Source organism: Zootoca vivipara, chromosome 13 (genome assembly GCF_965207765.1).
Source record: "Zootoca vivipara chromosome 13, rZooViv2.hap1.1, whole genome shotgun sequence".
Taxonomy (NCBI): Eukaryota; Metazoa; Chordata; class Lepidosauria; order Squamata; family Lacertidae; genus Zootoca; species Zootoca vivipara.
Window position 1 is genome coordinate 27,517,732 of NC_142596.1, and position 24,857 is coordinate 27,542,588.

Here is a 24,857-nt window from a genome sequence, read left to right on the forward strand (position 1 = left end):
TCCTCCTCCTCCTCCTCCTCCTCCTCCTCCTCCTCCTCCTCCTCCTCCTCCTCCTCCTCCTCCTCCATTAATCCACCCTGAAGGGCAAAAGTCCTCCTTGTGGGGATTTGTGGTCAAAACAACAATATTGTACATGTTTGCAAAATAAGGATATGAAGGGGTTAAGACTCACGGAGTTCCTGATTACTAGAGAAAGCACTGCATGAGGTCATTTCCCTTGAGTTCTTGGGGGGGCACACAAAAGGGTTTACAGGCATCCCCAAACTTCGGCCCTCCAAATGTTTTGGACTCTATTTCCCATCTTCCCCGACCACTGGTCCTGTTAGCTAGGGATCACGGGAGCTGTAGGCCAAAATATCTGGAGGGTCGCAGTTTGGGGATGCCTGGATCTTTGTGCCTCTCACACAGGGTCCTTCACCAGCCAGCCATCACCTTCCTCTGCATGGAGGACAGCAAAAAACAAAACAGGAGCAAGAGCAAAGGAAGGGAAGTCAAAGTAAAAGAAAGAGAAAAATAATAAAGGAATGGAAAAGAGAAAAAGGACAAGATAGAAATAGAAAGGACTTCCAGCTGTCAGTTATATATATATGTTAATTATTCAAAATATTCAAGGTGTTTACTCCAGCTGTTATGTTAGGTGATGTACTTCCAGCCCTTCAGACTCGGACATCTCAAGTTCATTCATTTTTCCTTCCACACAAAAAGTCTAAAGAAGTTCGCCAACTATTGTACTATTATCAATAAAAGTCAACAATAGTCTTCCTCCAGTTCAGCATAAGGACGTTATCTCCAATGTTGAAAAGCAATAAATCCTTGATCTTTATTCCCACAGGAGTCTCTTCATTGGGGTCATATATTAAAACAGTAATCCACAGTTATTTACTTACTGTATGTTCATTAATTCACACCCAGTTCCTTATCTTCCGGTCCCATTGCCTGTTGGCTGTGCTTTTGAGGGGCTGCCAAGGCCCCAAAATACAGTATCTCTGTGCCACCCCATGGCACAGGGTGAGAATTATCTCTGTACAGAAGTGTCTGCTACAGACCCCAAGAGGGAGCTCTTTGCAAAGGACTTGCCACAAGCCATCTATCTACAGTACTCAGCATTGATTTTTGTGTCCCTGCTCTCTCTCTGTTGGCAGAATAAAAACTCAGGTTCCACACAACATTTATTGCAGTGCACTGGTAACCAGCTAGGGTCTTCCCTCTGACCAATATCGTTCTAGCTCATCTCACAAAAAGAATTCCATTTGGCAAAAGATCCCTGGGAATGTCAAATAAAAGCTTCTTGCTTGCAAGCTCTACTATTTTTATTACTTCTTTATTAGGCCTGGTTGGGATATTAGTGCATAACTAAATAGACAGTGAATTGCCATGGATCAGTTTCTATTTGTATGTCTTTAATTGCCAATTTATTTTCATTATTTTCTTTTTTCTTTTTTTTATGACATTTTTTAAAGCTATTATTTTTGAATTAAACTTTAAAAATGAGTGGGGGAAGACACTGAAATGGGGCAATTCAAGGAGAAAGGGATCAACTAAAATCTGCAAAATAGGCTGAAAGTGCAAAGAGGAAGGGCTTGATTTAAAGGCCCAGGAGCTCTGAAAAGCCTTCATAAGAATTGGTTGGCAATCCCTAAGGAAAGGGCTTGTGTGGATGGAAATAATCTGGCTCAAAAGTCACCCCATTCCACGATGATGGGTGGTTGCCGCAGCAGTAGCAGCATCTCGAGCAGAGAATCCATTTAAGAAACACAATGTGAGGGACAGGGGATATCGCGAAGTCCCTCCCCTCCTGAGTTCAAGCCCATCCCCGAGCACAGGGGAAAGCAGAGAGAGTTCCGATTCCAGTGGGGAAGCAGGAAGTCGTGTCCGAGGCTCAGGCAAGGTAGCGGAGCCAGGGTCCCAGGTGGGACAGGAAGGGGCAAATAAGGGGGGGAGACCCATCCCCCCAACTCCGGAATTGCGCAGAAAGAGGAGAGGAAAGAGGATGGGTCTACCAAGGCTTTTGTGCTGGAGAAAGACGCGCCAAAAGCCATTCGGAGGTTCTGAACCCGACTGAACACATAGCTCCGTGTAAATAGCAATGACTTCAGCACTGTAAATACGCAGCACCAATAAAAGAATAAAATGCAGAGCTGTGTAGAGTCGTTACTCTGAAGTAGCCCGCTCCGGCCACTGTGACAGCAACCTCCGAATCTTTTTTTGGGCTACTTTGGAGTTGCCGGGATGAGTGCGTCCGAGGCAGAGAAATGGCGGCAGATCGCGGAGAAAGCCCAACAGGACCTGCAGCAACTGGCGCTGCAGGCACAGGGGGAATTAAAGGCAGCTAAAGAAGAAACCAAGAAGGTCCAGGAGGACCGGCTACAACTTGCGGAACAGGTGAGAGCGCTTCAGGAAAAAGAGCAGCAATTAAGGGCGGTGGCGGTAGAGCTCCAAAACAAGTTGGATGCTGAGAAAAACAAGGCGGGAGGGGCCCCCCAACTCCAAGTGCTGCCAGGAAGGAGAGCGGGGACCCTAGTAAGCAAGTTCAATGGAGACCCGAGGGAATATCATGGCTTTGAGACTGAGATAGTGTATGCTCTTGAGCTGCACCATGATGAGTTCCCTGATGATGAGCACAGGGTAGCGTTTATTGTGGAACACCTTACAGGGGCAGCCAGGGAGTGGCTAAGACCGTTAATCGCGACAAAAAATCCTTGCATGAAGAACGTCAAACTATTTCTAGAGGCTTTGAAAACTATGTATGCGTCCGATAGCCATATGGACCAGACCAAGGAGGAACTGCATAATTTAAGGCAAAGAACAATGACCGTTCGCGAATATTGGGCGAGATTCACCATGCTAGTGCACAGACTGGGGTGGGAACTGCACTCGCCTCCCATGGAAGCGGCGTTCTACCTGGGGTTGAATGAGGATGTGAAAGATGAGCTCTCGAGAGGTCCAAAGCCCAGTAATATGGATCAGCTGAGCAAAGCGGCTCTGGCGGTGGGGGTGAGACAGGAATCCCGGTGGAACGACAAGCAAGCAACACGCGCAAAGCGGGCTTGGTTCCCACGGTCGCAGGAGAAGCCACTCCCCCAACAACCCTTCCAAGCCACGCCTGGGGCCAGCCAGGACCAGGAACCCATGCAAATTGATAGCGCGCGCGCGCGGGCTTTTCAAACCCCAGCGGCGACAAGACGCAAGGAGGGAAGGGGCAGGAATTGCTTTCTCTGCAACTCCCCCCAGCATCTCGTCAGGGACTGCCCACATCGCAGAGAGTGGCAAGGAAAGGCGGGAACAGTTGTGCCATCCCCCACTGACGCAGCACCACAGCAGGGAAACGGGAAAGCCTGGTTGCAGGAGACAAGGGGCAGCAGCCAGGCGCAGTCAGCAGACAACAGCCCCAGCCCTCCCACCCGCACAGCGCGGAGCAGAGTCAGCCCACCCCTCCCAGAGCAGGAGTGGTTTTAGAAGTGACGCTAACGCTCCCAAATGGCTATCCCCTTACGGTCCTCGCCTTAATTGACAGTGGTGCATCAGCCAACTTCTTCTCGAGAAACTTTGCAGAAGAGCACCAGATCCAGCTTCTGCAGCTGGACTTTCCCCTGCACGTAGCCACCATTGATGGCAGGGAGTTGCTGGGAGGGGCCATCACTCATCAACCCCCCCCCCATGAGAATGACGGTGGGAAGGCACTCAGAGACACTGGCATTCAACGTCACCACCATCTCAGACCCCCCCATCGTCTTGGGCATGAGCTGGCTGGCGCGCCACGACCCCTCCATCAGTTGGCACCAGAGATGCATCACGTTTGGGTCGGACTTTTGTCTGGAACATTGCATGCAGCACCAACCAGGGGAGGGGCCTCCAATAGCCACGGTGGCCACCATGCACGTCAAAGGGGGTGAGGCGATACCCAAACCGTACTGGGACCTGCAGGAGGTCTTCAGCGAAGCGGAGTCCGACCACCTACCCCCACACAGGTCTTTTGACTGCCAGATCAACCTGGTGCCAGGGGCAACGATACCCCCAGCCAAGCTGTACGCCATGTCAGATCAGGAACTGGAGGATCTGCGTGCATTTATAGACAAGAACCTCAAACGGGGGTTCATCAGAGAAAGCAAGGCAGCAGGGGGCAGCCCGGTCTTCTGGGTGGACAAGAAAGACACGCAACAGCGCCGTCTTGTGGTGGATTTTAGACGACTGAATTCAGTGACAGAGCCAGTGGCTTTCCCCATGCCCAGAGTGGACGATCTCCTGGCAGCGGCACGCAGGGGCAAGATTTTCACCAAGCTAGACCTGAGGGGGGCGTACAACTTGATCAGAATCCGGGAAGGTGATGAGTGGAAAACCACGATGTTCACGCCCCTGGGCTCTTTTGAATATCTGGTGATGCCCTTCGGGTTGCAAGGGGGCTCAGCATGCTTCCAGGCCTTCATGCACCACGTCCTGGGGTCCCTCCTCTTCAAGAACTGCTTGGTCTTCCTGGATGACATCCTTATCTATTCCAACGACCCAGTGCAACATGTGAAGGATGTCAGGGAGGTGTTGCAGCGCCTGAAGGAGAACCACCTGTATGTTAAGCTGGAGAAGTGCAAGTTTCACACCAGGGAAGTAGACTTCCTGGGCTACAAGCTGTCCGACAAGGGTCTGGCGATGGACAAGGACAAGGTACAGGCCATCCTGGACTGGCACAGCCCCAGGACGCGCAAAGATGCCCAACGCCTCCTAGGCTTCGCCAACTTCTACAGGAAATTCATCAAGAACTTCTCACGGGTTACGGCTCCCATCACAGACTGCCTGAGAGGCAAGCAGAAGTTCAGGTGGACACCAGAGGCGCAAGCAGCGTTCGAAAGCCTCAAGCGGGTGTTCGCTTCAGACCAAAACCTGTTCCACGTGGTGCAGGATGCGCCCCTACGCGTTGAGACCGATGCTTCAGACAGGGCTTTGGGAGCGATCCTGTTGCAACTGGACGCCAACAGAGAGTGGAGACCTTGTGCCTTCTTCTCCAGGAAGCTGACCCAGCCAGAACGCAACTACACGGTGTTTGATAGGGAACTTCTTGCGATCCACGCTGCTTTCCAGCACTGGCGACACTTCCTGGTGGGCGCCAAGCACCCCATCCAGGTGTGCACAGACCACAAGAACCTGGAGTTCTGGAGAACAGCCAGGGTGCTCAACCAGCGGCAGATACGGTGGGCAGAGTTCTTCTCGAACTTCAACTTCTCCATCCACTACATACCGGGGGAGCAGAATGTCAGGGCGGATGCCCTCTCCCGCAAACCAGAGTACATGGAGCAGGAGTTGCCACCAGCACCCAGGCACATTTTTCCCCCATCAGCATGGTCCTGCGGAGCAGCAGTGGTGAGCGAGGCAGAACTCACAGCACTGACGGCAGCAGATGAGTTTGCCAACCGCATCTTCAGAGAACTGAGAGGGGGGAGGGAGCAGGCAAAAGACTTTGCAGAACGCAGGGGGCTGCTTTTCCACAAGGGGGCACTGTACCTGCCCACCACCCAGCTTAGACGTAAGATCCTCAAGCAGATGCACGACAACCCGACGGCAGGTCATTTTGGAAGGGACAAAACCGCTCACCTAGTCATGAGACACTTCTGGTGGCCAGGGGTGCGGGAAGATGTTAGAGACTATTACGGGGCTGTGACACCTGCCAGCGGGCAAAGGTAGTCAGAGCAGCGCCAGCAGGATTGCTGGAGCCCTTAGCCACACCACACCGGCCGTGGGAAGTAGTGTCCATGGACTTCATCACGGACCTGCCTGCGTCCAGGGGCAAGACCGCAGTGTTGGTGGTGGTGGACCTTATGTCCAAAATGTGCCACTTTATACCGTGTGCCAGGGTGGTCTCTGCAGAAGAGACAGCCAAACTGTTTGTTGACCACGTCTTCAGACTGCATGGATTACCTTTAAGGGTTATTTCGGATCGTGGCCGCCAATTTGTTTCCAGGTTCTGGAGGCGGCTCATGAACCTCCTGCAGGTGGAGGTCAGCTTATCGACGGCTAGACACCCGCAGACTAACGGACAGGCGGAGAGGGTCAACGCCATCCTGCAGCAGTACCTGAGATGCTACGTCAGCCAGAGACAAACGGACTGGGTGGATCGCCTGCCACTGGCGGAATTTGCCTACAATAATGCAGTGCACGTCTCCACAGGGGTGTCGCCCTTTAAGGCCAATTATGGGCGCGACCTCAGATCTTTCCCGGAGAGGGAGGGGGAGGAGGAGGAGGAGGGCCCACGGGCAGAGGATTGGGCAGAGGAACTGGAGACGGTGCACCAGCAGCTCAGAGAATACTTGGAGAGGGCCAAGGAAGCGTACAAGAAGGGGGCAGATCGCCACAGGCGACAAGGGGAGGTCATCAGGGTGGGGGACAAGGTTTGGTTGTTCTCGGAGGGCCTTCCCATTAGAGGGAGGTGCAAAAAGCTGGCGCCCAGACGTCTGGGCCCCTTCACGGTCACGCAACAGGTCAATCCGGTGGCCTTCAGATTGGCACTACCAGAGGACATGAGGGTGCATCCAGTGTTTCATAGATCGCTGCTGTCGCCGTACAGGGCAAGCAGCAGGCTCCGAGACAGCGACCAAACCCCCGAGGGAGGGGGGGAGAGGGAAGGCAGGGAGCAACTCAATGAGGCCACGGCCATCCTGGATTCACGGAGAGGGGTGGGGGGCCTGGAGTACCTCATGGCATGGGAGGACGCCCCGCCATCCCAAAATGAGTGGGTCCCAGCCTCTCAGATACAGGAGGAATTCTTGGTGGAAGAATTTCACGCCCTCTTTCCCCACAGACCCAAGCCCTGGCACATGGAAAGGGAGGGGGAGGGGGAGAGGGAGGAAGTACTGGAGAGCAGTTCACCATGGGGATGGGAAGCGGAGTTTGAGGAACCAGAGGAAGAAGTATGGGCGTCGCCGAGATCCACTCAGTCAGAGGAAGAAGCAGACTGGCAGCACATTTTTACCCCCACCAGCTCTGACGCCACGGACTTTTTGGGATTCCAGTCCTCCCAGGCGGAAGGGGGGGGCTAGCAGGACTGGGGGGAGGTGTTCACACCAACGGGCTCGGAAAGTACTGAGTTCTTAGGCTTCCAGTCGTCACCGACACCCGGGGGGGACCTGGGGAGGGGAGAAGGGGAGCTTGGAAGGGGGGTGGATGTGAGGGACAGGGGATATCGCGAAGTCCCTCCCCTCCTGAGTTCAAGCCCATCCCCGAGCACAGGGGAAAGCAGAGAGAGTTCCGATTCCAGTGGGGAAGCAGGAAGTCGTGTCCGAGGCTCAGGCAAGGTAGCGGAGCCAGGGTCCCAGGTGGGACAGGAAGGGGCAAATAAGGGGGGGAGACCCATCCCCCCAACTCCGGAATTGCGCAGAAAGAGGAGAGGAAAGAGGATGGGTCTACCAAGGCTTTTGTGCTGGAGAAAGACGCGCCAAAAGCCATTCGGAGGTTCTGAACCCGACTGAACACATAGCTCCGTGTAAATAGCAATGACTTCAGCACTGTAAATACGCAGCACCAATAAAAGAATAAAATGCAGAGCTGTGTAGAGTCGTTACTCTGAAGTAGCCCGCTCCGGCCACTGTGACACACAATGAGAGAGTAAGCAGCAGAGAGCCGATAGGAAGGCTATTTTTCTCATTTCCTGCACTACCAGGAAGGGCCTCCAGCAACCAAAGAACTAGTTAGGATAAGGACCTTGGGAGTTCAAGATTCTTAATCAATAACAAACAAATAATGCTTTATGAATTGGTATTCAAAGCAGTGCACAAATACTCTTCTCACAGGATTCACCCTCCCAACATCTCTGTAAAGCACAATTATGTCCATGTTGCAGATAGGAAGCTGAGGCTGATTTGCTCAGGGTCACACCATGAGCCTATGGCAGCGATGGTGCCTGAACACAAAGGACTCCTAGGGCAGGGACTGGATTCTGGCAAGAGTTGCTTAATCTTGCTGCATTTACCCCTAAAGAGCAACAAGGACAGTGTTTGTACATTACCCTAGGCTTTGCCAACCTGGTGCCCTCCCAGTGTTTCAGACAGGTATATGATGCTGGGGTGGTGGGGGTTGCAGTCCAAAGCATCTATCGAGACACCAAGTTTTGCCAAGGCTGCGTTAACCTATAGATATGCCAACTGCCATCACGGAGGAAGGGGTCCCACTTAAATGCTGGAGCTTAGTTGGGAGGCACAGAAACTGACACACACACACCCCGAGCTGCCTTTGGGTGTCACAACAAGGCAAGTGTTCCAGGTCAAGATGTCTGTCACCAAGGCCACCTGCTGGGATGGACGTCAGCTGAAGCCTTGCAAGGCAAGCAGAACAGAACACAATGCACATAATGAGCAAGCTGGGAAATCTTCTCTCAAGGCCACTGGCGGAAGCTGGCAGAGGAGCCCTCCCACCTCAAAGCACAGCAGGTGCTGCAACTTAGCACAGAGGCTTTGGAAGAAGGGACTCCTTGATGCACAGAGAGGGTGCATCAGAGAGTGGGGGAGAGAGAGAGTTTTCTTAAGGTGGCGCAGGAGGAATCTTTGCAACAGAACTTCCAGGGTCTGGACAGCTGTCCTGCTGCAGGGGCAGGAAAGGCCCTATCCCCTTCTGGATCCCATCATCATCGGCGCCACCACCAACAACAAAAGTATATGCCACTTAATGCCAGACGTATGCAAAACAGAAAAACCAATGACACAACTAAAGACACAACAGAGGGCCTTCGCTGTGGTGGCCCCTCAGCTGTGGCATCCCCTCCCCATAGAGGTGCATCTAGCGCCTTCATTGTACAGCTTTTGGTGAAGGCTGAAGACGCACCTCTTTACCCTGGCTTTTGACACGGGAGCAGCATTCAAAATTCGCCAGGCGCACTTTCAGCCAAGTAAAGAAGCCCAGGCACTTCTTTACTTGGGGATCCTTGGATCTCGACTGTTTTCATACACTAGCAACACATCCTGTAGAATTTCTACCTGTTATATTTTATCGGCACAAGCAGAACGAATTTCAGGAACCAATAAGTCGTATTGAAAAACACAACTTTTGAGCTATGTCTCTGGCCCCCAAATGACAACTAGGCATTCCGTTTTGGCGACTGTAACCCTGGTTTAAGAAGCAATTTAGTGCCTAGACCATATACAGTACTGTATCTGAGTTTCTAACACTGCACTGGAGGTGCATGTTTGTAGCACTCACCTTTTTCTTATGGTGGTAAGGTGTTTTAAATGGTTTTCGTTGTTGTTCTTAATGCTGTAACCCACTCTGGGACCTTAGGGTGAAGGGTGGGTAATAAATAAATAAGCAATACACCATAATTAAAATACACGGCAATCCCATGCAATAAAACAATCCATGACGACCTTTTATTTCATGGAAAGGGGGAGGCATAATTTTGCAACAAGTGGGGAGGAGAAGAGCAGCAAGTGGGGGAACCCCTGCAAGAGCCCCCAGAGAGACTTTGCTCATCAATTGCAGGGAAAGCGAGCTGTCGGCAGTGCCACTGACCGCCCCGCCCCCCACTCACAGGGTGCTTTACTATTTACTCTTTGCTGTCACTGTTCTCTCTAGGAGAGAGATCACTATTATTCTGATTTTGCAGACAGAGAACCAAGTCCAAGGTCACAGCCAGCTTTTAGCAGGACTCACCCCAAACCAACCCTGCACCTCAAATTTTGTCTTTGACTGAACAGCAAGGGCAAAGTGGCTTTGAGCACCGAAAAGCAAGGACAAGACCCTCTACCATAAAACTACATTCCCCAGAGTTCTTTGCACAAGTAACTGCTGGGAGTAGCTCCGTACTTAATTTCTAAGGGAAGATGCAAGACCTCAGCCATGCTTGCAAGTCAGAAGCCCCCACCATGACCCACTGCCTTTCCCCGATTGGGGGGGCGGTGCCTAGGCTGAGGAAATGGCAAGAGATGTCTCAGCTTGAGCCCTCCACTCCTTTACCTGCCCAATCATGATCTCCAGCTGCACACAGGAGAGCAGAGGCTGGAAAGGGCAGCAGTCAAGGTGGCTTCAGAGAGAACAGGGAACAGCAGGTTCCGGGAACAAATGCTCTGGGATTAAAGAGGCAAGAACAATGCTGCCCCCCACACACACAAGAGGGGGTTGGTGCTCTCGACTGCAGGGGGTCACAGCTGCTGTGCTTGGATTTCTGCAACAGGCAAGGCCATTGTTAGAAATCCAAACACCTTACAGGCCCTACGAGGGGTGGTGGCAGAACCCGCAGGACATCTTTCCTTGGTCTTTCCTGAGCTCAAGAGGCCCAGGGAGGTGGGGAGAAGGCAGCTGCAAGTCCCTAGCCATGGAGAAGGCAGGATAGGTGGAATCCCACTCTTTCAAAATCTCCCCATCGCATCGACGCATCAATCACACCCCACAGAACCTCTGGCCTCCAAGCACCAACGCACCTTAAATGACTCACACCTAACCCCAGTGGAGGGGTTCAGCCACGCTGAAAAGTTTATTCTGAGACAGAAACCGTTGGACAATATTGGCTACATACATATTCATTTCACATGGAATTCTGTCTTACTATTTAATAAACCATAGAACTGTAGGGTTGGAAAGGATGCTAAGGGTCATCCAGTCAGTGGCGTAGGAAGGGGGGGTGCGGTGGTTGCGGGCCGCCCCAGGAGTAATCACTGAGGAGGGTGACAAAATGGCAAAAACATGTGTTTTTTAAATAAATTTTAAAAAATTGGGCTCATGACGCTTTAAAAATAAATAAATAACTCCCGCACCTGCCCCAGCCAGAGGACCCCATGCTTGTGCTTGGGAGCTGGCTCTATCCCATTAAGTACATCCCCCGAAGCACCCTTCCTAAACCTGGCACGCTCCAGGAGTTCTAGGCTTCAACACCCTTCATCCCCTGGAACCAGCACAGCTAGATGATGCTGGGCAAGTTGAGTGGGTGTCATAGTCCAAAACAGCTGGAAGGAGCCAGCCGGAGGAAGGCAGACGCTTGCTCTTCATTGAGCTGCTTAGACTAGAGGACAAGGCCTCCGGCTTTCAGAAGTGGGGAGCCTCCACCCAGCCCTGTGCAAGTCCCCGGGTCAGTGTCTGCAGCAGACCCCTTCAAAGGCCGCTGCTATCAGCAGTGTCCTTGGCCCAGGCACTTGGGGGCAGGGGGGCCTCTGCAGCCAGCTCGAGGTGGGGCACCCCCCGCCGGAGGCGGATGGAGGATGCTGAGCAGCTGAAGGAGCTGGTGACGGAGGAGGGCGGCTGTGAGGAAGACCCTGGGCCCCCCGCCCAGCAGCAGCCCCCCTGCCTCTGGCGCAAAGGCAAGGTGAAGAGACCGTAGAGGATGGGGTCCAGGCTGGAGTTGAGCAGGCCGAAGCAGAAAAGGATGTGAGCAACGGAATGGGAGACGGCTCCCTCCATGGCGGCTGGCCAGAACCAGTACCAGAGGCCCAGCAAGTAGTAGGGGGTCCAGCAGACCACAAAGGAGACCACAATGGCTATGCTGAGGCGCAGCATGCGCAGCCGGGCTCGCGGGATGGGGTCACGCGAGCGGCGCAGGGGCAGCTCCTTGGCAGATACTGCAAAGACAAAGAGAGGAGAATGTAAGAAGATCCTGCTGGGTCAGGCCAAAGGGGGGCCATCTAGAGCAGCATCCTGCTCTCACAGTGCCCAACCAGATGCCTGTAGGAAACCAGCAAGCAGGATTCAAGCTCTAGAGCCCTCTACCCTCCTGTGGTTTCCAGCAACTGGGATTCAGAAGCATGGCTGCCTCCAGCTGTGGAGGTAGAACACAGCCATCAAGTTGGTGGCTATCACTGCTCCTGTGGGAGGGAGTTCTGTAGTTTAACTATGCACTGGGTGAAGAAGGAATTCCTTTTATCTGCCCTGAATCTTCCAACATTCAACTTGCCTTTTCTCAGTCCTAAATGCTGCAACCTTTCTTCATTGGGGCGCCCTTGATCATTTCGGTTGCCCTTTTCTAAAGCTTTCCCAACTCTGCAATATCCTTTTCGAGGTGAGGCGACCAGAGCGGTACACAGTATTCCAAATACAGTCGCACCATAGATTTCTATTGTGGCATTATGATACAGGCAGATAATGTGGCGTCCTCATTCTGCTCCCCAGCTTCTCTGCATTTCTGGGCAATGTATACTCAATCGGTGGTCCTTGCCCACAGTAGAAATTGCCACTCTGCTAGGGGTCTGCATGGGGATTTCACTCTTCCCCCCCACACACACACACACACATCAGAAGGGAGTGAGAACAGGAGAAACTTTGCCTGGGAAACTTCTTCCCATGTCCATCAAACATGAGGATGGCTTTGCTGGATTAGAACAAAGGTCAGCCTTCCAGAAACCTACTACCAGGGAAGCTCACAAGCAGGCACTCAAAAGAGAGAGCCATGCCCTGTTGCTTGCCCTGGAAACTGGGAATCAGAACCACAAGGCCTCCTCTGAGCATGGAGTAAGGCTCCATTTTTCCTGGGGAGGCTAATCACTTCCAGTTGACCTCGGTGGGTTTTTCAGATTCTTCTAAAAAATCCTTCCTGTGGCAGATAGTTCAATTAGTTAATTCTTAGTATGGTTGTGGGGGACCTCAGGCTCAGGGGTCAAATGTGGCCCTCCAATCCTCTCTACCTGGCCCTCAGCACTCTCCTCAATCTTTGCCCAGGCGTCCTGGCCTTTCTCCTCCCCTCTCCCCTGCGGAACTCACAGCAGCTGGAGGACCCGATGCGGCGGGAAATCTCAAGCAGGATCCGAGAGTAGCAGGCAACCATGATGAGCAGCGGGAGCAGGAAGAGGCAAAGGAAGCTGAGCATGTTGTAGGCCGTCTCGTGCCAGTGCTGGGTGAAGGCGCCCCTCGTTGTGCACTGGGTGAAGTTCTGCGGGGAGCTGATGGTGACCGTGCGGAACAGGAAGAGCTTGAGGGGGGAAACAACAAACCGCCGGGGAAGGGGAGAAAATGGAGCCTTTAAGCTCTTGCAACATGCTGCATTCAGAACTCCCCCCCTTTCTCTCCTATACACCCCAGTTTACCCCAACTTTTTAGGAGAGAAGTAGCCATCCCACCCTAGGACAGCTAAGCTCCTCTCCTGGTGAAGGTGCCTTTCTTCCTCCCTGGGGCTTGCAGCTTTTGGACGTTTGGGTGCAACTCAAACTCAGCTTGCAGAAGAGGGCTTTGCAAGGAGCTAAGTCAGGTAAGTTTTTAATGGTTGATGTTTTATCATTTTTTAATTATTAATAATCTTTTGTTGGGAGCTGCCCAGAGTGCCTGGGGAAACCCAGCCAGATGGGCAGAGTATTATTATTATTATTATTATTATTATTATTATTATTATTATTATTATTGAGGGACCTGCAGCATGGGCATAAATCAATAAAAAAGTAAATCAATAAAAATATTTAACTGAGGTTCTTCCCCCGCTAATATGAAGCCTGCCCCCACTAACAAAAATCCTGGCTACGCTCATGACCTGCAGATTCCCTCTACCTTTATTGCTATACTGACTTCTCCCATTTGGCCATGAAGCTCACTGCGTGTGACCTTGGGCCAGCCACTGCCTCTCTCAGCCTAACCTACCTCACAGGGCTGTTGTGGGGATCAAATGCAGAGCAGGAAACAGAACTGTGAACGCCGCCTTGTGCTCCATGGAGAAAAAAGCTTTGATAAATCTGAAAGGGCACCATTTGGCGAGGGGGTGTGTGGAGTACCTGAGGAATGGAGAGCCCAGCGCTCAATAGCCACGAGGCGTGCAACAGGACCTGACTCCTGCGGCGGGCCTTAGCGATGGTCAGGGGGTGCAGAATGGCATCTTGGCGGTCCAGGCTGATGATGGCGGTGACAAAGGCTGAAGCGTACATGGCCAGGAGCCTGAGGAACATGAGGAGGCGGCACGCCCAGTCGCCCGCCCGCCACTCCAGGGTGACGTTCCAGGCGGCATCAACAGGCATCACCACCAGGGCCACCAGCAGGTCGGCGGCCGCCAGGTGCAGGAGAAGCAGGCGGGCCTGGGAGCGCTTGGACTGTGGCTTGCCCATGCCAGCCCACAGGACTGCCACGTTGCAGGCTGTCGAAATCACGCAGAGCCCCAGAGTGATGGCCACACGAGCCTTGGCCCCTGCCGAGAAGGTGGGCAGCTTCAGGGTTTCTGCCGCGGTGCTGCCATTGGCCCACACAGCCCCCTCGAAGGGGAACAAGCCGCCACAGGGCGCCATGACTTCTGCCACACTGGCATTCTCCTCCAGGGTCATTGTGAGAACTATTCACTTCCACCTAGGCAGCCAGGGAAGACACACAACCTGAGTTATAACAGGTCACAGGCTAATGGGGATCTCACTCCCTCTTCCACCAGATCCCCTACAGCCATCCACCCCCATCCCTTCTGCCTCACCTGGAGCTGTCTGGGATGCTTCTCTGGACCAGCTGCACCTGTGCTGTCTCTTTCGGGGCCACTGATTCAACTGGCTCAAGCGTGGCCCCTCCAAGCCTCCACCTCAGGCTCTGCCCACCTCTCCACCTCCTTGGCACCTGCCCCAGCTCACCTGGCCGATTCCTCTTCACAGCAATAGACCCAGCCACTCAGCTCCCTTCCTGCTGCTCAGTGCCCTTGGCAGAAGCTTCTGTACTCTCCTCTTAATACCACCCCATGTCACACTGACTCACTCCCACTCCCAGAGGGAGGGGCATACACAGCCAAAAACAGACCCCAGCATGGATACCAAGGCTGTTGGGAAGTGCAAAAGAAGGCTGGTTTCTTTTTGCATCTCATTTAAGAGCAGAAACAGAGATTCACAGATGATGGTTGCAGCAGCTGCTGAAGTAGTTCAGACAAGGCATCTTTTTCCTCATCAGAAAGTAGCCCCTGAAAACCCCTGTCAGCCTGTTCCATGCTTGCAGGAGTCTCCTCCACTCGCCTTGAGATAAAACTTAAGTCATCTGCAGATACTACCTTTTGAAAGGCCATCTCTTTCCTGCTATAAACTGGGGAAGATCGCAGGACAGGTAAAAGAAAGTCCTTATTCATATAGTGCAGAGTTGAACTACGGAACTCACTCCCACAGAAGGAAATAAAGGCCACCAACCTAGATGGGTTTGAAATTCATTTGTGGCAACTAGCCATAATGGAGGCTAGGCAGCAAAGATTCTCAATACCAGTTTCTGCAAGCCACAGGTGAGCTCTTGTGCTTGGATCCTGCTTGCATGTTTCCCATGGAGGTATCTACTTGGCCACAGGATCATAGCTGCCAAGTTATCCCTTTTTTTCAGGGATTTTCCATTATGCTGAATAGGCTTCCTCGCGAGAAAAGGGAAAACTTGGCAGCTATGCACAGGATGCAGGACAAGATGGGCCCAGCAGGCTGTTCTTATGTTGCTATACCACTCCCACCCCCCAGTCTTACAGCTGCAACCTCTGAGACTAGGAGAAAAAATGTGTCTGGGGATTTTTTTTCCTCCTCCAGGCTGCAACTCTTCCAAATCTTCGAGTCCCTCCTTTGAATGCTCTCCTGCTCACCTGAGTAAACCAGTCAGCAGCAGCTGTCAAGACTGCATCAGCTCCAACAGAAATCCCAGCAGCGACAGAGAAAGAGTGACTATCCAATCACCTGGAGACCAGCTTTCACCAACCTGGTGCTCTCCAACTCCCAACAGCCCCAGCTAGTCCAGGTGGATGATGCTGGGGCTGCCAGCAGTTGTAGTCCAAAACATCTGGAGGGCACCAAGTTGGTGAAGATGGCATCAGAGGCAATCCTTCCTGGTGCCACTTGACCAGGCCTGGTTTCAGCCCCCTGGCCCTCCCTTTAAAAATGCCCCTCTCCCAGCAATGGTGGGAGCCTGGGTCAGGGAGCATCACTCCAGGCAAATATGGGAAATGCTTATGTCACTGTTAACTAGCTTCTCATGAAATACCTCAAAGTGATGTTGGTTGGCAGCTGTCTTGGGAAACAGAGGAGTGCATCTTTTGGGGGGAAGTCAACTTGTTGAAAGGTTGCAGTGCCTGAGAACAATATGGGAGAGACATGTTTTGTTGCAGCTGGGGCAGATGAAGGCATCCGGTTGTGCTGCTGCAGATGCACCATGGCATGTCTTCTCTCTGTGCTCCTCTCAGCAGTCTCCCCTCCTCTGGTCACTGCTGTAGATACATGACCTAACTGCCTGTCTCCAGGCACTGCTATGATCTGAAAGGGATTCCCACAAAGCAAGGTTGAAGCTGCCAGGCTTCATGTCATGTTGCAGACATCTTTGTAATGCAGAGATGGTCTGCCAATGGGTGGTGTCCCTGAAGCCAGTTCCCAGTAGAGCGTGACCTAACAATCAGTCATTAAAAGTGCACAAGCGAGGGTCCTGCTGCTCTTTGCTGCCACCAAGGGGCGCACTTTGATGAGTGGTGCTCTTTCACATCTTGGTAGAAAATTAGGGAGGATGCCAGGATTTGAGTACTGTACTGTAGAGGGATCAAGGCAGCTGCCTTCTGCCCAGGCAGACCCAGGGCTCCATCACACCCAGCATCATGTTGTTAGAGTCAGGGCTTGGACCCAGGAGAGATCAGGGTTCAGGGTTCAAATCCCCACTCAGCTAGAAGGCTCACTGGATGTGACCCCCCCCAGTCACTGCCTCTCAGCCTAACCCACCTCACAGGGCTGTTGTGGGGATTGAACAGAGAGGGGTGATCCACAGACACCACCTTCCCTTCCTTGGATAAAAAGAAGGGATATAAATGCAACTACTACTACTACTACTACTACTACAGTACTAGCATTGGCATAGCCAGGGGGTGCAGCTGCCCCCTCTAAATCAAGTAAATACTTAACTAAATGACCAATTGTATCGCAGATAACTTGGTTCTGCCCCCACCCCCACATACCGGTAAGGCCTGCCCAACCCTAAAATAAATCCTGGCTACGCCCATGCTATATACTAATTATTATTATTATTATTATTATCATTATTATCATTATCATCATCAGTCCGACAGGCAGCGGCTCCCTAGGGCTGCGAGCGGGCCAGGTCACTGTCCTAAACGGAAACACGATCGTTAGCGAGTGTCTCTGGAGCCCCCGGGGACTGCCCTCACGCTGTGCTGAGAAGCGGAGGAGGAGCAGAGAAAGGAGGCGGCGGGGACGGACTGCGACGGGGCGGACACCGCACTCTGCATCTCAAAGGCTCCGCCAGGACGATTAGCAAGTCACTGCGCGAGGAAGTTGGGTTCATTAGGGGGCGGGGGAAGAGGCTCAAGCAGCCGCCAGGCAGTCGCCAGCAGACCCCGGGCGCAGGGGCGGGGTGCCGGGTGAGAAGGACTTGAGAGCTCACGCAAATCCTGACACGCGGCAGCAGCAGGAGCACATGCCGCGCACGTCCAGTCCGCCCCGTCGGGTGTGGCTGCTGCTGCCGGACCTTTGATATGTACGATGAGTTGAGGGGCGCCATCGGGTTGTCTCCCGTCTCCCTCCGACTGGGGCCTGGCTTCTCTTCCTTTACCGTAGAGCAGAAGCCTCGCCATGCCTCCCACTTCTGCCCAGGGTTGTGTTCATACGTGCAGCTTCCCTGGTTCTTGCAAGTCCCAGGAAGGCGAGGGGCTTGGTTTGCTGTCTTGTTTACAGACTATTATTGTATTGATTTTGTACCGTTCTAATCTGCTCCGAGACCTTTGGGGGAAAGCTGGTAATGAATACAGTATGCTAAATTTAAAACGGGTTTTATGTTTGAGGGTTTTACAGAGGGGAATTAAGGGGATTCCTCCTGGCTGAAATGAATAAATTCTGACTGTAAAAACTTTCCCTCTAGGTCTGGGGTGACCCTGGCAGGGGCGCTGGGTTTGGAGGGTCAGAAACAGGCCTTTATTAACCCATTAACTCCCACCCATAAGGCCCCACCCAACTGTCCTTGTGTTGGGAGCATTATTCCACTTCAGCTACTGCATAGGGTGTCTTTTTTATTCACAGGATCTGTACTATACTGTATTGCTTTTCACTCTCAAATATTCTCTAATCAGTTCGCAGAATTAGAGTTGGAACCGGTTAAATAAACCTCTAATAAACAAATAGGTTAAAGTGGGATTGTTTATTTACAGTCATTTGTATCACACATGTTCTCTCTGGGTAAAAGCAATCATCAGAGGAGCTACAAAAATATTTAAAACATCAATATAATAAGAAGTATTGAAACAATATCATTATTAGAGACTCACAACAAATCGGGTGGAAAAAGCAGTAAAAAGAACAGCTCAAACATGTTTGCAACAGGAGCAGGAAACCTGATTTTAAGACATTGTATTAAAGACATTGTATTTATAATAATTTAGAAAATTAATAAAAATATTTTGAAAAAAACAGCTCAAGAAACATCCATAAAATAAAGCCCTCAAACACCTTCACCTCCCTCCAAAAAGGAAGCAAAAGAGGAGGGAGGGGCCTCTCCAGGGTCTTGAGGGCAAACTATAAGGAAGGCCCTGTTTATCTAGTGTAGGTTAGAAAGCAGCACAACTTCTTGGTAAATCTCAGAGTGGAGTGGGGTAGAGATATCAGGTGGAAGACCAATTAAGGCTTCAGACAGAGTCCTGTTGGCCCTAGGAAGGAACTGGCAATCTGAGCAAATGCTTAGAATATACAAAGTAAGTTTGCCACCACCTTATTAGCTATGATTCCTGCATTTCAAAGTTTTGGACTAGATGACCCTTGGCTTCTTTTGAATGCTACAGTTCTATGATTGTATGATTCTACCCATCAGTAGCCTGGCTTTGTTCAGTACCAGGTTCCAGATGAAGCTTCCAGACCTTCAAGGGCATTGTCGCCCATCACTTTGCAGCCATGTCATTGAGAAATTGCCAAGGAACGGATAACTCTGACCATGTGGGCTTCCATCTTCCAGCAATGCAGCCAGACCAACCCCTAAAAGTGGCCTAACAGACTCCAGGCCACATCCGTTGCTGCTGCCTAGGAGTCACAGGAATTTCCAGGCCACACAGTCCCCCAGATAGCCAGTGAGCCGAGGTGGCCCAGCCCATCCTCTACTCAAGATTAAGTCTACATTTATTCACCGCCATTAGTTCACCACTGGTCTCATATACAGAGAAGCCACTACCACTTCTCTTGGAGAACAGAGCAGGGTGCCACCAGCAGATTCATGACACAACACTTCCTGACCCCAGATAGCCTTGCCCACAAGTGTCATGGAGATGTGGACTTGTGACAAAACAGATTCGTCCATTGCAGTGGTTGAACTAGAGGACCCCTAGAGTCCCTTCCATCTCTACAATTCTACAAAGGGCAAATGAAAAGCAACAGGGTTACCCCCCTGACAGCACCAGCGGTCTATAGGGTAACAAAGGAGGCTTCTGTCCCCCAAAGCACCCAAAAAACCAGACGGGTTGTGAGACAGAAATGCTGGTCTAGGCTCCTTGGGGAAGACACCATAATTAACCCTAGGAGGGGGGACTTGTTAGGGTCAGTGGGAAAGGAAAGCTATTCTGCACTTGCTCAGAGGCACTCTGTCCTGACATATCACCCTCATGTATTGTTCTTGACATGGAGCTTGATTGAGTCATTGATTCACTGCATCTATATCTCCAAGGAGCTCAAGGTGGCATACAGGGGTCTCCCCCTCTCCATTTAATCCCCACAACAACCCTGTGAGGTAGGTTAGGCTGAGAGGCAGTGACTGGCCCAGGTCACCCAGTGAGCTTCATGGCTGAGTAGGGATTTGAACCCTGGCCTCTCAGGTCCTAGTCCAGCGCACTAACCACTACACCACACTGGAAGCAACGTCCTCTTCTGCCCTACCCACAAAGCCAGCCCACGAAGAGCCAAGCTGGCAAAGGACAGAACACATGAGAACACAAGAAGAGACGTCCTGCCTCCATGGAGGCAGAACATAGCCATTGTGGCTAGTAGCAACTGACAGCACTATTCTTGTCTCAATTTTTTTAACCCTTTCCACGTTGGTGGCAATCACTGCCTCTTGTGGGAGCCATGCCAGTGACTCTTCCTTTTGTCTATCACAGCAGGGATTAGGGAAAAGTTTGTTCACAAATGCCACAACCTTGCCAGCTGCTCTTAATCTTCCAAAGCAACATGGAGGGAGGGAAGGCAGGGGCGGCTGGCAGAAGAGCTTAATTGGCACATCTGTGGGTCATTGCTTCCGGAAAGGTCCTTGCCTCTAGGGAAGAAAGAGTCTCTCAGTTTGGAGAGAGGGGTCCTTCTGCTCCAGGGCACTCCTTGCCATGCCGATGTCCGCACTGGGCTCCTGAGCTTCCAGGTGCCAGTCAGGCCAGATGGCACAGGGTGGGTGAGGGAGTGTGAAGGTCAGCCTTGAGATGCCGGCGGAAGGAAGCCCTCCAGGAAAGCCACCAGCTCATCGGGGAGAATCTGGAAAGAGAGGCAAGAGAGAGAAAGAGCAATGCAGGGGGTCAGCATCAGTCAAGGGCAGGTGGTCAGGGAGGGGGGCAGAAGGAGCGCTCTATTCTTGACTGTCCCCTGCTTTGCCTTATGCTCAGCTATCAACCAGGAAACTGAACATCTGAGTTAGACCCACTGGTCAATCTAGCTCAGTATTGCCTGCACTGACTGGCAGCAGTTCTCCAGGGTTTCAAGCAGGGGTTCCCAGCCCTATCTGGAGATCCCATCGGGATTGAACTTGGAACCTTTTGCATGCAAAGTAGAAGCTCTAGCCCTGAACTGCGACGGCCCTTCCCATTTTAAAGCTTTCCTTGAACCTGCCCAGGGGGAGCAGAGGATAGCCCGTCGGAAGGGCCGTTTCAGCTGGAGGAGGCCCAGAGCTGCATGCAGAAGGCCACATGCTCAAGGCACTGGCCGGAGCTTGCTGCCCAGCTGTGGCTCGGGGGCACAGCTGTCAGCCTTCCCTTTTTTGGCTGGAAATTCCCTTATTCCAGCGCCGTTTCCCGCTGCTATCCTGGATTGTTAGATATACCGTAGTGTCCCCGGGAAATAAATCCCTTATTTTCAAATCCGAAAGTTGACAGCTATGCTCGGGGGACGTACCTGCGAGGAAAGACCCAGCTCCGCGAGCTCCGCAGTCCAGGGCGGCTCTGTTCGTCCGCCTCCGTCGGTGGAGGACTCGGCAGGGGACCCGGTTCCGGAGCAGGACGGAGCCCCCAGCAGCCAAGGGGGCGACGGCGAGGCAGGGGAGCGGCAGCAGCAGGAGGCGTCGAGGGGGTCCTGCTCGAGGCAGCGAGACCAAGCTTGGGGATCAGGCGCCGTCGGGGGGCGTCGGGCAGCGCGGGACAGCGCCTCCTCGCTGAGGCCCAGCTGCTCGGAGAGGTGCGCGATGTAGCGGCTGGCCAGGCGGAGTGTCTCGATCTTGGTTAGGCTCTGCCCAGCGGGCGCCACCGAGGCCGGCAGGTAGAGGCGCAGCGTGTGCAGGGCCTGGGCCAGGCGCCGCATGCGGTGCTTTTCGCGCTGGCTGGCGCTCTGGCGCTGCCCCAAGCCTAGCCGGGCCCGACGGCCGCTGCTGCTGCCGCCGCAGCCTTTTCTGGCCCCGAGGCCCGCGCTGCTCCAGGGGCAAGGCGGGGGCGAGAAGTTGCACGAGTCCGGAGAAGAGGCCGGCGAGGCGCTGCTGGAGCCGTCGGGCCAACCCCACGTCGTGTGCTGGGGCTGAGGCTGAAGCTGGGGGGCCCAGAAGGAGGGCAGCTCCAGAGCTGGGCTCCCGAGTGGGGCAGTGGGATAGCCGTGGGCCATGGCTGCAGGCGAGCTGGCTCTGGGAGGACGCCGAGGCGGCAGCCGGCCTTTATGCCGGCCCGAAGGTGTGAAGTGGCACCTCCGCGAAGCCCAGCGGCGCATCAAAGCCGGGCCCTTAGAAGGGGGGGGATTACCACCTCGGCCGAGGGGGGTCCTGTTTGGGAACGTTGGGTACGCCCTTCCCTTCTCTAAGAGACCCTAATCCACCCGCAACAAGTTTCAGGAGAAAAGCAATGGCTTTTTCACGCAGTGCATAATTAAAACTGTGGAACTACCTCCCACAGGAGGCACTCCTGACCACCAACTTTCGTGGCTTTAAAAGAATAATAGAATCATAGAATTGCAGAGTTAGAAGGAACCCCCAAGGGTCCTCTAGTCCAACCCTCTGCACTGCGGGTATTTCAACCAAAGCATCCATGACAGATGGCCATCCAACCTCTGCTTAAAAACCTCCAAGGAAGGGGAGGCCACAACCTCCTGAGGGAGTCCGTTCCACTGGGTAGAACAACTCTTACCAACAGAAAGTTATTCCTGATGTTTCAATGGAATCTCCTTTCTTGTAACTTGAATCCATTGGTTTGGGTCCTAGCCTCTGGAGCAGACTTGCTCCGTCTTCCATGTGACAGCCCTTGAGATATTTGAAGATGGAATGGGATTTGCCGGAAGCCACCGGAGGGAAGCATGCTCTTGTGCTCGGGTCCTGCTAGTGGGCTTCCCGTAATAGGAGTCCAGCTGCCCAGTGGCCACTGTGAGAACAGGATGCTCTACTAAATGGGCCCTTGCTTCTTATGGGAGGTGAATGGGGCGCCTCAACTTGGGCAGGTGGGATGAGATATGAGTCTGACTGACAGGGAACAAAGGAAACCTCCTTGGCATTGGAAGGGGCTCCCAGGTGCCAAGGAAGCGCCCAAGGGCAGCAGGTGCTACATGCAAAGGCAGGCATCAGGGTCTGCAGCAGCCCCCTGCCCCGCCACAGGCCAGGGACAAAATGAAGCCCCTCCTCAGCCAAAGGAGGACTAGATCAGCCTCCCTCTATCTGGTGCCCTCCAGAGTTTTTGGACTACGACTCACATCAGCTTGAGGGCGCCAGGTTGGGGGATCCCAGGCTTGGTCCAAGGACTGATAGTCATGTGGTTTGTGCTCCCTGCCCCTAAGGAGGGTGATGCAAAGCAAATTCCCCTCCTAACTAGTCAGTCTTTGGCACATGTGATTTTGCCTTTGCTTTTTCAGGGTACAGTCAGCATAAGCATCATTTGCCCTTTCAAACCCTAGCAAGGGAGGCCTCCCAGTGAGCTGTATGTCTCTTTGTGCATGGCACACATTAGCCCCCCAAGTCACTTATGTTCTGTTGTGGCTGGAAAATGCCTCCAGTGGCAGGAACCTGCACTGTATCTAATCCAGCCTGAGGGCCTCAGTTGGGCAGTGCCAGGAGGGATGCCCCTGCAGAAGCCTCTCTTTACTCACTGGGAGGACCTACCAGCCACTGGCACAGGGACTTCTCTGTAGTAGCCCCAATCACCCCTGCGTGTATAGAATAAGGTAAAGGGACCCCTGACCATTAGGTCCAGTCGTGACCGACTCTGGGGTTGCGCGCTCATCTCGCATTATTGGCCGAGGGAGCCGGTGTATAGCTTCCAGGTCATGTGGCCAGCATGACAAAGCTGCTTCTGGCGAACCAGAGCAGCACATGGAAACGCCGTTTACCTTCCCGCTGTAGCGGTTCCTATTTATCTACTTGCATTTTGACGTGCTTTCGAACTGCTAGGTTGGCAGGAGCTGGGACTGAGCAATGGGAGCTCACCCCATTGCAGGGATTCGAACCGCCGACCTTCTGATCAGCAAGCCCTAGGCTCAGTGGTTTAACCACAGTGCAACCTGGGTCCCATGCGTGTATAGATTGCTCTCCCCCAAAGAGGCCCACCTGGAGCCAACCTTGCCATCAAGTAAATACATCTCTTGTGTTCTTGGGCAACACCAACAATATTTGGATATATTTTACAATCTGTTTCTGATCTAGTTACAGGTAGGTAGCCGTGTTGGTCTGATGTAGTCGAAACAAAAAATTAAAAAAAATGCCTTGCAGTAGCACCTTAGAGACCAACTTCTTCAGAAGTGTGCATACACACGAAAGCTCATACCAATGACAAACTTAGTTGGTCTCTAAGGTGCTACTGGAAGGAATTTTTTTTATTTTTTGTTTCTAATCTGTTTTTGTCATTTTATTATTGTATTTTCACCTTGGTTGTAAATCAGTTCAGGACTTCTTTATTGGGGAATGGCATACCGATTTGTCAAACCAGAATCAGCCCTGACCTCAAGAATCAGGCCTCTTCTTATCCAGGGTACAGTTTCCCAGCCTGGAGACCTGGCACCACCAGGAGCCAGCGAGAGGCCTGAGGAATGTGCCCAGCAGGCCAGTCACACCCTCCCTCCCTCCCCCCCCCCCGCCAGCCAGCAGAGGAGCAGAAGGATGCCTGCTGGTCGCCCAGCTCACAGGGTAAAAAGGTTTGCCACTGGCATATGGGCACATGCACTCACTCAACCCACATCTTGAGGGGCACCAGGAGGAAGCAAAGCAGCCTCCAACATACCCAAGGGTTCAAACTTCAGGTGGCAAACAGGGGGGAGAGAGAGCTGGAGTCTCCTTCCTCAAGGTTGTTGACTTGTTAGGAGTTTCCTTCAGTTTGAACATAGTATCAGTTATTGCATAGTATTCATTCCCCAGCCCAGATGGATGGATGCAGCTTGTTGGGACTCTTGGGAGGATGTGCAATGAAATAATATAATAATATAATAATAATTTATTATTTATACCCCACCCATCTCGTTGGGTTTCCCCAGCCACTCTAGGTGGCTTCCAACAGAAAAATAAAATAAAATAATATACTGTAATCGATTAAACATTAAAAAGCCTCCCTAAACAGGGCTGCCGTCTGGTAGTTATTTTTCTTTTTGACATCTGGTGGGTGTTCCACAGGGTGGGTGCCACTACCGAGAAGGCCCTCTGCCTGGTTCCCTGTAACTTGGCTTCTCGCAGCAAGGGAACCGCCAGAAGGCCCTTGGCACTGGACCTCAGTGTCCGGGCAGAGCGATGGAGGTGGAGACGCTCCTTCAAGTATACTGGACCGAGGCCGTTTAGGGCTTTAAAGGTCAGCACCAGTTCCTGGCCTCTCTGTGGAGTGAGATCTCATGATAATAGTGGCCATCAAGCCCCTCTGGGTG

General features: G+C 52.6%; 2 protein-coding genes across 2 annotated transcripts; both read right to left on the reverse strand.

Annotated features, from left to right (window-relative positions):
- Window positions 1-10,429: 10,429 nt before the first annotated feature.
- On the reverse strand, window positions 10,430-14,715 carry LOC118093011 (gonadotropin-releasing hormone II receptor-like). Its single transcript, XM_088656922.1, has 3 exons — window positions 13,656-14,715; window positions 12,661-12,865; window positions 10,430-11,522 (listed from the first exon to the last, which is right to left on the reverse strand). The coding sequence occupies exons 1-3, from the start codon at window positions 14,193-14,195 to the stop codon at window positions 11,059-11,061; spliced, it is 1,209 nt and encodes a 402-aa protein (XP_088513048.1). The 5' UTR covers window positions 14,196-14,715; the 3' UTR covers window positions 10,430-11,058.
- Window positions 14,716-17,905: 3,190 nt separating this feature from the next.
- On the reverse strand, window positions 17,906-22,725 carry LOC118093012 (mesoderm posterior protein 1-like). The gene is made up of 2 exons (XM_035131721.3): window positions 20,940-22,725; window positions 17,906-20,306 (listed from the first exon to the last, which is right to left on the reverse strand). Exons 1-2 carry the CDS (start codon window positions 21,735-21,737, stop codon window positions 20,244-20,246), a joined length of 861 nt encoding a protein of 286 aa, XP_034987612.3. The 5' UTR covers window positions 21,738-22,725; the 3' UTR covers window positions 17,906-20,243.
- Between the last annotated feature and the right edge of the window lie 2,132 nt (window positions 22,726-24,857).

Excerpts from the sequence above, each read along its gene's own strand:
- LOC118093012 (XM_035131721.3), bottom strand. The coding sequence starts at position 21,737 with ATGCGCCGCTGGGCTTCGCGGAGGTGCCACTTCACACCTTCGGGCCGG. Across the intron at positions 20,307-20,939 it reads AGCTGGGTCTTTCCTCGCAG|ATTCTCCCCGATGAGCTGGT; the intron begins GTACGTCCCCCG and ends CTCTCTTTCCAG.
- LOC118093011 (XM_088656922.1), bottom strand. The coding sequence starts at position 14,195 with ATGACCCTGGAGGAGAATGCCAGTGTGGCAGAAGTCATGGCGCCCTGT. Across the intron at positions 12,866-13,655 it reads CTGGGCTCTCCATTCCTCAG|CTCTTCCTGTTCCGCACGGT; the intron begins GTACTCCACACA and ends TCCCCCCTCAAG. Across the intron at positions 11,523-12,660 it reads CCGCATCGGGTCCTCCAGCT|TATCTGCCAAGGAGCTGCCC; the intron begins GCTGTGAGTTCC and ends TTGTCTTTGCAG.